At 44.1% G+C, this 13,534-nt stretch overlaps 1 protein-coding gene across 12 annotated transcripts in view; it reads right to left on the bottom strand.

Moving 5' to 3' along the window:
- The window catches only part of KTN1 (kinectin 1), a 653,615-nt gene that overhangs the window by 262,982 nt on the left and 377,099 nt on the right, over positions 1-13,534 (bottom strand). For all 12 annotated transcript variants that reach the window (XM_069208520.1, XM_069208523.1, XM_069208524.1 and 9 more), the window contains exon 21: positions 9,152-9,189. In XM_069208520.1, coding sequence (XP_069064621.1) covers positions 9,152-9,189 — 38 coding nt within the window. The remainder of the gene's footprint in view (positions 1-9,151; positions 9,190-13,534) is intronic.

Here is a 13,534-nt window from a genome sequence, read left to right as displayed (position 1 = left end):
AAGTGTGGGCAGGAGTTAGGTTCTTTTGGAGGTTGGAAGTATTTAGAACTAGAGCAGGGTGCCAAAAAGACAATTGGAGGTACTGGATTGCATTTTTGGGATGCAACTGAATTAAGTCTGAGTTCGTGAGCGGCTGCTGGAACAAAATACTGAAGAGCCCTTGAGTGTGGGAGGGTGTCTAGGGTTTGCTTTTTTATTTTCTTTTTTTAAAGGGGAACTTTTGTCAGATAAAGCTAGGAGGGATAAGCAAAACTGGGCTGTGGCACTAGTGAATAGTGTATCATATGGTTTCTTTTTTAAGAGCCTCTATGTGCAGCTTCTCTTAGTCTTACCAGTCCTATGGTCGAAGTCATTAACAGACTACTTGATTCAGAAAGAAAAGCAAACCTCTGGAAACAGATGTTTTTTCAGCTAATTTCTTTAATCCAACCTCAACAGGACCCTACACCTCACATCTTGATTACACAGTCTCTCTGTGAATACATTCTGCAAAGAAGAAATATAAAACATCCAAACTACTGGATCAGGGGAAACAGAAACTGGGGAATTTTACTGCGGACAACATATAAGCAAACAAACACATGAACATGCACAGATACCAGCACTCCTCACACACCTCTGATTACGTCCTGTAACCTTGTTAAAGTAATTTTGCAGCTTCAGCACTTTCCATACAATTACTGATTTGCTGCATTTGCCACATAATCCATCATCCCCTGCATTATTATCATTATAATACAGATTTCTAAAGCACATGGATACCCCAGTAGTGCTCTCTTGCGCTGGCACAACAGGAAGGGCCACAGAAGGTAATTTAAAAAAACAGCGTCTTCAGAAGTTTTTGTAAACTTATCACAATATTTACAGAGTCTAAAGTTTTGGGCCCAAGTAAAAAATGGAGCGACCACCTTGCCTCACCTAGTGAATCAGAGTAATAATTGCGCAATTCGGATTATTAAATTGAAGAGATCGACTGGGACAATTATGGCAACACCAATGACCTAAAATAAAGCAGTCCAGAACTTCATAAGGCTTTGGTACATATAGCACAGTGCCTTATACTAGACAAGCTTGGCTATTAGGAACCAATGTAGGCCCCCAAAGAATGTGAGACCTAAAAGTGTTTAGGTAGATGGTGTAGCAGCAAAGCCACCGCATTCCGAAAGACTTAATCTACTAATCACAGTTTTTCATCATACCCAGATAAAGTTACCATAACCAAGTTTTGAAATGTTCAGAGCCTGCACAATCGCCCTCTGGGCTGAAACAGGAAGGAGCCAAAGTATTTTCCTTAACCACCTAAGAAACCAATACGAGGAAGCTACCTTGGTGATTTGCTGGTCCATCGTAAGCATGTCATCAAGCCAGAAGTCTACGTTCTTAATTTCCGGAGTAGGAGAGGCCCCTAGATTGACAGGTCAAACGTGAGGGCCCCAAAGATTAGGTTAATTTTCAAGCAATAGGACTTCGGACTTATTCCCATTTAGCTTTAATGAGTTATTGTTCAACCAAGTCGCCACACTAGTAAGGGAGGAATTAGGCGCAGCTGAGCTTTGACCTTCATCAGTGAATGAGGACACAATAATTTGTGTAGCATCTGAATAAGAAAATAATGCGAGACTGCATCCTTCAACTATGTCTGCCACTGGCCGCAAGAAGATGTTAAAGTGGGACTCAGGGCAGAGCCCAGGGACACCCCAAAGGAAATGCATGAGATTAAATTGTGTGGTTTAACGAAGTCTTGGAGGGAATGGTCTTGCAGGAAAGGGCGTAGGCAGGCCAAAGCCATGCCTTAAATACCCAAATTGTCCAGCCTTTGAAGAGCACCTGGCAGGAGGCAGTATCAAAAGCTCAGCAACACCTGGCAAGGTTCTTTCAGTCGAATGGTCAGCCCAAAATCCAGATTGCAAAGAGTGTAGGCGGCCATTCGTTTTAAATAGGCTGATAGCTGCTGAGTGACATGCTTTTCAAGAATCTTAGCAAACAACGGCAGTAACAAAATACGCAGTTAGTTAGCTCAATTAGAAATGCCCAGGTTAGTTTTGTTCAGTAACGGTAACACCATCACATGTTTCCAAGACTAACGAAATGAGCCCTTAACTAATTAAGGATTGAGAAGATTAATCGCCACGGAAAAAAAGCAGTGGACAATTTTGCTCAAGATAGCAGGTGGCAGAGGGTCTAATGGTGAGCCTGACTTCGTAGGGTCCAACAGAGATACAAACGTAGACTTCTCAGCAGAAGAAAAAGTCCCCAGGGAACATATAAGAGGAATATGAGGAGGTGACACCACCTTGCCCCACTAGAGAAGGGGGAAAAGGAGGCATGGATTGCGCCCACTTTTTCTGTTACAAAAAAGGCAGCTAAATCATCACACTGTATCTGTGAGAGCATAGGAGTATTGAGAGATTGTATCATCTGCAGATTTTAATTTTTTTTTAAAGTGTTTCAAGCTCAAACAAGAATTCTTTACTAAAAATGCGGCAACATGTGGTGCTGTACGGTTGAAGGCGCTTTGCATAGGTTGACTGGTCACCTTTCTGTTGCTTTTTGCTGTACGAAAGTGTCAAACTGGTACTAATGAGATGCAACTTTTGTCCAGATAGTGGTAACATGTATAAATGTAAAAGAAATTAGATAATACTTTCACAAAATTACGCCACATAATTTACCTTTTCTAGCTGCATGATTCAGTCAACCCAGGAGCATATTTCAGTCCTTTCCTGCTGCATAATTCCAGTAGCCCAGATTATAACCTGCAACCCTGCATTAGGGCCAAGGCTAGTATACTCTATCATTCCTCATCTATGTTGGACAGATTAAGATAGTGACTGTTGATCTGACACAAGCCCTATGAACGATATGAGGTATGCAAGTAGTGAATGGTATGAGTGGTACAGCTGGTGTGAGTGATATGAATGGTACGAAGGGTGCAATCAGTGTGAATGATATGAACGAAATGACTGATTTGAGTGGTGTGATTGATATGAATGGTATAAGTGATTTGAGTTGTGTGACTCATTTGAGTGTTATGACTGCTGTGAGTTGTACAAGTGGTATGAAGGGTATGGAGTATGCAAGTGATAGATGGTATGGGTGATGCAAGCGCTGCTAAAGATAAGAGTGGTATGAGTGATGTGACTGATGCAACTGGTGAGTGATCTGATGGCTCGGGTGGTGCGAGTGATATGAATGGTATGAGTGATATGAATGGTATGAGTGATGACACGGGTGCGTGATATGAAAGCTATGAATAACATTAGAGGTACAAAGATGACTGGTATGGGAGATTCAAGTGATATGAATGTATGACTGGAAGAGTGATGCAAGTGATATTAAAGGCTTAAGTGATGAGTGGTGTGAGTTTTAAGAATTGTATGAGTGATGCACATCGTGCAAGAGATAGAAACTGTATGACGTATGCGAGTGATGAGTGTTAGAGATGCAAGCAGTGTGAGTGGTATGAGTGATGCAAGTGATGTGACCGGAAGAGTGATGAGAATGATCAGAATGGACTGACTTAAGTGAGTGATGCTAATGATGTGAATGATTTGAAAAGTGTGAGTGGTGTGAGTGATATGAGTGGTTGATTGATAAGAATGGTATGAGTGATGTAAGTGGTGAAAGACTGTCATGAGTATGATGTGAGTGATAAACCGATTACTTAGCTTCATAACGCCGCTCTCAGTAAAGATTAACTGAAGATTCCTTACCTTATAAATTTCTCAGGTGCCAGACTGGATTTGGAAACCTGCATAGCAAATTCCTTCCATGTCGACAAATTGTTTTGTGTTGCTCCGCATCAGGTCCGCCAGCTTCTGACATGCCATGATTTCGGGCCACTCTATTATGCACCTCCTCCCAGCGCTGATGTCAATTTCTATCTGATCTCCATCCACACCAACAGACACAGACCCACTGAAATCAGTTTATGGCAGTGTGCAGATTTTAGGAAGGAGTCTAATTAGTGGACGATAACAGTCCATTCTTCAGAATGGGGAGAAGGGTGGGTTGGTCGGGAATCTGCGGTTAGACTGAATATCTACCAGAAAAGGCATTATTGAAGATAAGTAACTTGTTCTTCTGATAGAAACTTTTATATGCATATTCCTCACCTTGTGAACAGATACCAAAACCATTACTCCCAGGTGGGAGGTCTATGGAATGCTCAGATCAGGAAACCCTTCAGGACAAGTGTGTGAAGTGCCCATCCAGACGGACCTGGTTAACCAAATAGTAATGTCTTGTGAATGTGTGGATGGGTGCCAGAATAGCAGCCTGGCAAATGTCCACACACTGCACTATTCCTTCAACACCTGGATGGAATTAGGCAGAATGCCCTGGGGCTGAGCCCACTGAGATTTCAGATCCCACTGTAGCACCTGCATGTGCCACCTGGCATGGTTCACAACCAGGATACAGGAGGTCAAGAAATCTCAGAGCCAACTTCAGTGAGACCAAGGCTGCTGGTTGAAACATCTCGCTCACAGTCCGAATGTCATGGACTTGTTGAGGCAGAGGGATGGCTCGGAAAAGCATCATATATCGGACGGCTTGGATGAAGGAGATGAATGTGAAGAAGTCATGCGTGACTTCGTCATGTGATGGAAATACCCTTGATGTCAATGGTTTGGCCTTAGTCTGGAGGTGGTTTACAACTGTTTGAGGCATGCCCACAGCTAGTTCTCGAGATAGGGGAAGACCTGTACTCCCAAAGTCCTTAGATAGACTGCAACCACTAACATCACATTTGTGAACACCTAAGGTGCACTATTAAGTCCAAAGTAGAGCACGGTGAACTGAAGCTCTCTTGGCCTAACTGAAACTGTAGGTAATGACTGTGGGATTGCAAGACTGGGATAGGAAAATATGCAACCTGCAAGTCCAGTATCAGTATTACAACCCAGTCTCCTGCATCCAGGGCAGACAGCTTGGGTCAGGATGAGCATTCTGAACTTGTCATTCTGGAGGCAGAATTTGAGATGGCAAAGGTCTAGCACAGGGCAGAGGCTTCTGTCCTTCCTCGGCACCAGAAAGTAATAGGAGGAACAATCACTCCCTAGATCTGATGCCAGTACTCTCTGTATTGCCCTTGGCCAAGAGACCTTGAACTTCTCCAAGGAGTATGGACAAGTAGTCTGCTACAAGGTGTTGTGATTCAGATGGCATGTCCAGGGGTAGGACAGAAAAGGTAGGAAGTGTCCATTCTGCAAGATTTGGAGCAACCGTTGATGAGAAGTGATGCTCCTTTAGTACAAGAGGTGGACGATGATGCAACCTGGTCGATAGTGAACAAACGAGGACAAGTTAATCGGTTTTGAGGTGGAAGCCGGGGGAGAATGGCCGTTTGGGTAGCTTATTGCCCGGGGGGTTGGTTCCTGTCAGCATGATCCCAGGCCTAGACCTTGCAAGGGTTGGGAGGCCTGTTGTTGTTGAGGCACACATTGTCTTCTGCCTCTCTAGGTAGCTTCTACTGAAACCTCAAAAACTGTGCTGCTGTTAGGGAAACTGGTGAACCGGTGGAACTAAGGCAGACAGCAGGAAGAGGCTTTGCACTTGAAATCTTTTAAGGGCCGAGTCCATCTTCGCTTCAAACAGCCTAGAGCTTGTAAAGGGCATGTCCATAAGGGACTGTTCTAAATCAAATGAGAAGCCCATGGAACGAATCAAGACATGTGACCTAAGCACCACGCTGCTGCCAACTGTCCTACTCGTGAACTAGGTAATGTCCAGACCGGATCTGAATGAGTATTTTGCTGCGTCCTGCCTGTCCAAAAAATCTGTAAGGTTGGACGGAGCTCCTCTGGGACAGCTGGCTAGATGTCCACTACTCTGTCCCATAATGCATGTGAATACCTACTCAGGAGGCATGCTGTACTGATAGAGAGCAGAGAGAGGGTGATGGAGGAGAACATGCATTTCACAAATGTTTCCTTCCATTTAGATTCCCTGTCCAGTGGAGTGGTTGGGAAGGAATTGGGGGTTCAGGCAGCTGATAGATGTCTGAACCACCAAGCTCTTTGGAGTAGGATGATATAGAAGAAAGTTTGGTACCAAAGAACAGGCCTGTGCCCCCTTGCTACTTATATACTGACTGGAGAGCAAGATCCTAGCTTGGCCCAGGTGCCTACCAGAATATCTGTTAAGTCCTCACTAAAGGAAAGATGAGGTTCTTGGCTGTATTGCGCTGCAATTGAGGACCTCTTTCAGCATACTGCTCCTAACCTCTTGAGTGGGCAAAATAAGGTCTAACACCTCAGCTTCTCTCTGGATTATTGTTGCAAGAGAGGCAGACTCTTTAGGGGTTATAGGCATTTGAGAAGACGGGCCAATGTCTGGAGAAGTGTCCAGACCACTGGCATACTGAAGGTCATCTCATATCTTTTGTGATCATCCTCATATTGGTAGTCTTCATCCTAATCAGTAGCCCCAGTGTCATATTTTGTGGCATAAGTATCTGTTTTGTCATAATATGGGTTCTGGGCAGGGGGCCATGAATCGTTGAATAGGATAAAATAATTGGTGCAGAATCTGCATTGTGACATTGGTATCAGTATCAATACCTGAGTCGTTGGTGGAATTGGCTCCATCTGGGGGTAGTGACTGTGGCCAAAAAGTGCCTGAAGCATTGCGTGACTCGGAGCAGTGAGAGTGATGGAGTGAGGGAGCTCTCTTCTTGTGTGTTTCTCTGTGATTTCTTGGACTTATATATAAGCCCCATTACCTCAATGATGATAATGAGCGGCACTGAAGCAGTCTCAGAAGTGGAAGCATGCCCGCATTCTTGACTTCGACCAGGAACACCAGACTTCGACAGTGATCGTTTTTTGTAACAATGGAGTTCGCAAAACAGCAAGTCTATGCTTACAGTTGTGGATGACCTTTTTATTCATCTTAGCGCAGCAGGGATACAACATCAAGCTATGCTTGTAGCTAGGGCAGATGCTGTGGGTGTTCCTTATGGTATTCTGCTGATTACAGTGACAACACGGTTTTAAAAACTGCAGTTTTGGTCGGAGACATTGTGTACAGATCTAGTACATTTTCCGAGGAGAAGATCTCTTTCAGAGAGCTTCAGATTTGTGTCAGCAAGCGCATAAAGAAAGGAACTGACATCAGCTCCTGGAGTGGGCTGACATGTCCAGGGCGGGACGGACCCAACGTGGAACCCCACAATGTGACCTGTCAATGCACAAGCGGAACCACTACAACATTTCTGGATCCGATCTGCAGCCTGGATCAATGTAAAAGGTGAGAAATCTGGGCTTGGAAGTCTCTACCAGAAATGAATGGTATGACTGGCATTAGTGATGAGTGATATGAATCTAAGTGATGCGAGTAGTGCAAGTTATATGTATGCCAGTGGTGCTAGGGATATTAATGGCATACGAAGAGCAAGTGGAATGAGTGTTTAGTAATGCAATAGATGTTACTGATATGAGTGATGAGAGTGAGATAGTGATACAAATGTATGAGTGATGCAAGTAGTAGGAGTAGGAAATGATGGTAATGTTTTAAGTGAATGTGAGCGAAATAGTGGGTTTAAATTATTTAAGTAGTTAGAATGACGTTAGTTGTGTGGAGAGTGATATGGCTGGTTTGAGTTATGTGTTGTGGGTGCGGTTAGTAGAGCTAACTTTGTGAGTGTCTGTACGATGTCAGGAGTTTAGCTGGTGCAAATGGCTAAGCTGCATGAGGACAGAGGAGGAGTGGGCACTCCTCAGAGGTTTCCTAATGACTCTAGGTTAGCAGCACATCCCTACACTCTCCTTACAGTGGGGGCTTAGTATGCTGGATCACTGACGCAATTTTTCATTTTCTTAAAGCAACAGGATCTGCCAACTGTCAACTGCAACATACACATGGGCAAATTATACTTGATCAGGGCGGAATGACAGTTTTACTAGATCTCTCCATTGGCTTTGACTTGGTTTGCCTCCTTTTGCTGTTAAAAAGACTGGGGGATATTGGCATTAAAGGGTCTGCTCTGCATTGGTTAAGCTCTATCATTAACAGAAGGAGCCAAGCAGTAATTTTGTCATCTTTCAGATCATGCACCATAACTTTAGAATGTGGTATTCCTCAGGGACATCTCAGAGTCCAACTATTCCTTAATCTGCATGTGGCCCCTCTGGCAGAGCACAACAGCAACCATCAGGTATCATTTACGCACTATGTGGATGATGCTCAGATTGTATTGAGAACTGATGACAACAGACATTTTGTGCGGGCCAATTCTGTATCTTGGTTGGAAGCCGTGGCAGACTGAGCATCCCTAACTGCTTTGCTTTAAGCTGAACTCAGGCAAGACTGAGGTGCTTATTCTTGGTGCTACTCTCATGGGGTGATAACTGGTGGCCTGTTGAACTCGGCACATGCCCTTCCCCAGTCCCTGCTTTTAAAAATCTGGGAGTCACCATGGAGGACACCTTGTAATTTACTCCACAAATTGATAAAGTGACATCCTCTTGCTTTCATCAACTAAAGATCATGAGAAAAACGTTGCCTTTTCTCCCTACTTCAGCCCATTTACCTGCTATTCAACACTGGTGTGCTCCCAGTTGGACAATTCTAATTCCTTAAATCTGTGTCTACCAACCTATCAACTTCATTGGCTTCAGATTTTGCGTAACTGCACTGTTTGTTAGCTACTCAATCTCTCACCCACCCAACACCATTTATGGTCATCCTATGCTCATTTCCTTCAAAATTCCAAAGATTAAAATAGCCATGCCAAAAAGGTAGATTTTATGCCGTTCGGTGGCCACAAAGTGGGACTCTTCTTTTAATTTCCAAAGCCAAACCAAGTTGAGAGCTATTGAAACACTGCTCAAAACATTATTTTTTCAGTAGTTTGTGTAACTCTTTGATGGTTTTCCACAAGCCCTAGGACACCCTTTGCTTATATGACTACTTTAGAAATCACAAATAAATAACTGAAATTCAAAAAATGATTATAATACAACATAACTATTTCGAGTGAACTGTTCATTGTTGAGTTAACTGAATACTTCATAAATAATTAAGTATTGATCGATACAATAGATGCAGTGAAGAAACTGAGTAAAGAAATTTGTGAACAAAAGGCCAGCAATTTAAAAGTGATGAGATTCTAGAAGACATCACCAAACAAAAAATGCTGAATACTTACACTTCTTTAAGTTCTTCAATTAAAACCTTGAGGGAGGCCTGAAAATACAAATTATTGAGCAAATAATCACTAAACATTTGTACAAGTAAATTCTTATAACAACATTTCACTACACTGTCTGCTTTTATTATTTAAATAACAAGTTACATCATACATGGCATACTTTTTAGGAAAAAAAAGATAGTTATCTTTATGGTGACTCAGTGTTACATAGTTCATAGGTTATCTTGCAATATCCACCTTCATGTACTGATACCCTGTCATGCTATGTTAGTTCACATCTATTGAGTTCACTCAGAAGGACCCTACGCACTTTGGCTGAGAGAAGAATCATGGCAAACAGCAAACACAATCTACTATAAGTCAAGAAAGCTTGTTCGAAAAGTAAAGCTTCAATGGACATCTAAATTAGTGTAATGATTTTTCCATAAGTAAGCTATTTAGAAGGGATGTCCACAGCTTTGTAAACAGAACAAAAACAAACATTTGCCCATCGTTTGGATGCACAATCTTAGGAGAATCAATAAATTAGCTGATGAGGGGTGGAGAGTCCTCCCAGGATAATAGTTTTGTAGGCACCTTTCAACAAAAGCTGTTCTCTCTTGAAATGTTGTTGACTCACTGGAAGCCTATGCAGCATCAGGAAAGTCAGAATATAGAGGACTAAACAAGATGCATCTGCCACTATCCTGAATGTTGTGTTCTTTACCATTTGTATGTTAAGGAACTTTGATTGTTCCAAATAAATAGAGTCAGTGAAGTCTAGATAAGAAGTGATAATAGGAGTCACAGCTGTATCCTTGCCATCAAAAGAAAGATAAGAATGATTTTTTCTAAAATTCTAATGTTAAATGTACAAAAGGAGACAACTGCAGAAAGCTAATAAAGGTAGCCGACCATATTTACAGCTAAACTCTTCAGACATTTGATCAGTGATGGATATTTCCCAGCTCACAATGTTTGTTGCTGCAGATTCACTGCCATATAAAACACATAGTTGTTGGAAATCAATGTGGGAGGAAGGATTGTTATCCAGGTGAAGTAAAATCTGAGTGTCAGCATGTATGTATCTACCTAAGAATGTTCAAACACCTTACTCCAAATGAGGTTTTGCTATTAGCACAACATATATGTTGAACAAACGTGAAGCGAGCAAAGATCCCTAGGGCATCCTGTAGGTTACAGGTACCTTTTGGGACTACAAATTACCCAAACTTTACTGCTTGAAAGCAGGAAGACAAAAGATTTAAGCCACTCATTTGTAGACGCTGAAATACCTCAAGCATTCTACAGTCTAAAACGAATGGAATGGTCAACTATATCGAAAGCAGCAGAGAGGGCCAGCTTCATCAGGGCATTAATGTGAGCCAAATCAAGGCCATATAGCAAATCATCAATAATAGACAGAAATACTGTGGGATGAGGGTAATACATGCTGGTGCGTAGGCTAAGCAGTTATTAATTTGGTGATAGTCACGCAACTGTTTAGCAACATGTCCCTCTAAACGTAATAAACCAATGGCAATTATGACATAGTGTTATTTTTTTTCAACATTGCAGGCATGTGTAGGATACTGGCTCAGTATAGGGTGTACAACTATTGGTGAGGTACGCTGTACAGAGTCCAGGCAACTTTTAGTGATAGTGTAGGAGGTTCTAGATAACCATAGCGCTAAAAAGGGGCCGATGTGGGGAGCAGCTAAGGCTTAATCAGGAGGGTGTAAAACGGTTGCAAATACCACACAGGCCAGTCAGTGATGTACACACAGGAAAGAACTACACCAGTGTTAGAAAAATATGTTACATTTATTGTAACACACACTCTAGAACTAACTTTGGTATATCTCCTAACTGGAGCTATGAACATACAAAAATATGCTTAGCAACAGGTAATTAAAGGCATAAAATAACATAGGCCCCTATTGGGGGGGGCAAACCATATATTACAAAATGGAACACGAGAAATCACTCCCAACCCACACTGGCACCCTAGGAGCCTTAGGACTGGGGAAGTACTAAAACCCCAAAGGTAAGTCAGTAGGATTCCCCAGTCGCCGATGTGCAGGGTTGTAATCCCAGGTCAGTGTGTATAGGATAACAAGGGGAAGACGCTGTTGGAGTTCTCGCTTTTTAGAACCCATCCTAGGGGACAAGGGAAGTTGGATAGTGCCCACACCCGTGGATACCCAGAGCAACATAGTACCTACAACAGGGAGCCAGGTGCATAGGTGTAAAGTTGTGCTGGAACCTCTCGTTTAAATCAATGGGGACCTTGGTTGTCCAGCTACCTTTGTGACCCGTGGATCAGGTCAGTGGGACCCAGGCATGGATTCCTGAAGAAGAGGACCTCAGGAAAGAGGAGCAGAGTTCAGACCACCCAGAAGTGCCCAGACAGTGGAGGAGCGCAATGCTCACCTTTCTTTGAAATGCCTTCCTGTTGGACAGTGGATGAAGAAGTGCAGCTGTAGAGTCCAGGTAATGCAGAAGATCCTAGGCTGTCCTATGCCAGTTGTCGAATTACAGAGGGGGCAGTCGTCAGCGGGACCACCAACAAGCCTTGGCAAATGCAGGGAACGGTTGCATGGAGGATGCCATATTGTGGGGACCCAACCTTGGCCAGTAGGTCAGGGCCAGCCCTCAGCACACAGCAGATATTGATGGAACCCCAGCAGCAAAGCAAAGAGGGATGCCCATGTCGCAGGAGCGCAGAGAGGATGTTGTTCTTGGAGCTAGAGAGTGCGGGATGCTGGGGCATCTTGGAGCTAGGAGGTCTTTGGACTGAAGAGCCAACAAGCCTTGGCAACGACAGACGCGGTGCACAGGGGTTCCAGTCAAGCACTCCAGCGATGGACCACAGACTTCCCAGTTCCAAGGAAGCTAGGTTAGACCTCTGGAGAGCCACAGAACACCACCTGTGTTTCAGAGCCTCGAAGAATCTGGTGGGACAGCAGGATCCACAAGCTGGTCCTCGTGGATGAGGTGCCTGAGGATGCCTGGAAGAGACTCCTTCAATACAAGGAAGATTTCTTCTTGCCTTCTTAAGTGCAGACAGAGTCCCTGTGACTCTGGAGGATGCACAGCCACAGGATTGTAAAAGTCTTTGCAGAACTTGAAAACAAAGTTGCAGTAGGAGCCCTCCTACTGGTTACAGTATTGCTCTTGGTTCCAGCAAAGAACAGCATTGGTTCCTTTGTCCAGGTTGCAGAAGTGCCTTGCAGAGGAGACTTGCAGACAGTTCCTGGAGTCTTGCAGATTAACCTAGGGTCTCACCCTCAGGAGGAGCACTTAAGTAACCAAGGAAGGGGGTTGAACACTTACTGCAGTGACCCACCTATCAGAGAGGGTCAGGGACGTCACCCAGCTGGACTAACCAGCCAAATGCTCCCAGGGGCCTCTGCTCATCTTAGTTCCAAGACGGCAGAATCAAGTGGCCACGTGGCAGAGCTCTGTGCACCTCCCTAGAGGAGGAGCTGTATAGCAAGGTGGTCACTCGCATGTCCTTTGTGTGGTTTTGCGTCAGAGTGGGAACTAGGGGGTTTCTGCATTGGTGCAAATTGGGTTATGCAAGGATGGCATCAAATGTGCCCTTCAAAGCACCAGAGCACAGGGACACCGATTTCTAAAGAAGAGGTGGTCACACCTCTATTTTACAGAATATTCTTTGTCCTGCCTTCCCCTGCCCGAGTTAGGCTCAGCAGCAGAAGAGCATAACAGTGTCTGGGGCTGGCTGCAGCATGGGCTGTCATGGAGACCCTGCAAGGCTGTACAGGCAGACACGGGGGTTACCCCAGGGTACATGGTATCATGCAGCTAGCACTAGAATTGGTGTGGTTGCATGATTCCAAAATGTTTAATTCCAAACATGCCTACGTTCTGTGAAGCCATGAAGAAGATTGACATCTTGTGTTGACCAGTGTCCACTACATACCTTAAGTTGGCTTTGTAGCACTTACAAAGCTCAGAAAATGGTGTCTGGGGTTTCTAGGGGCACCTCTGCTCATGCAGGGGTGCAAGGTGCCCTCACACTGAGAACCAAGGATCCTGCACTTGGGCTGTAGGGCCTACCTTACGGGTGACTTATAGGGTCAGAGTGCAGTGACCATGATATAATGCAACCTTCATATCTGGGGTGAAAGGTGCATGCACCATTTCACCCAGACTGCAATGGCAGGCCTGTAGTCACAGTTTGCATGGGCCCCCATGGGTGGCACAATACAGGTTGCAACCCATGAGGGACGCCTGTTGTACCAATGCCCTGGGTACCTACGTACCATATACTAGGGACGTCCGTGGGTGCACCAGTATGCCAATTGTGGGATGTAAAAGGTTTTCAAGCAACTAAATGTAGGGGAGTGAACATCAACCCTGGGGTCCTGGTTAGCA

Source organism: Pleurodeles waltl, chromosome 9, assembly GCF_031143425.1.
Source record: "Pleurodeles waltl isolate 20211129_DDA chromosome 9, aPleWal1.hap1.20221129, whole genome shotgun sequence".
Classification (NCBI taxonomy): Eukaryota; Metazoa; Chordata; class Amphibia; order Caudata; family Salamandridae; genus Pleurodeles; species Pleurodeles waltl.
This window is presented reverse-complemented; position numbering and strand designations above follow the sequence as displayed.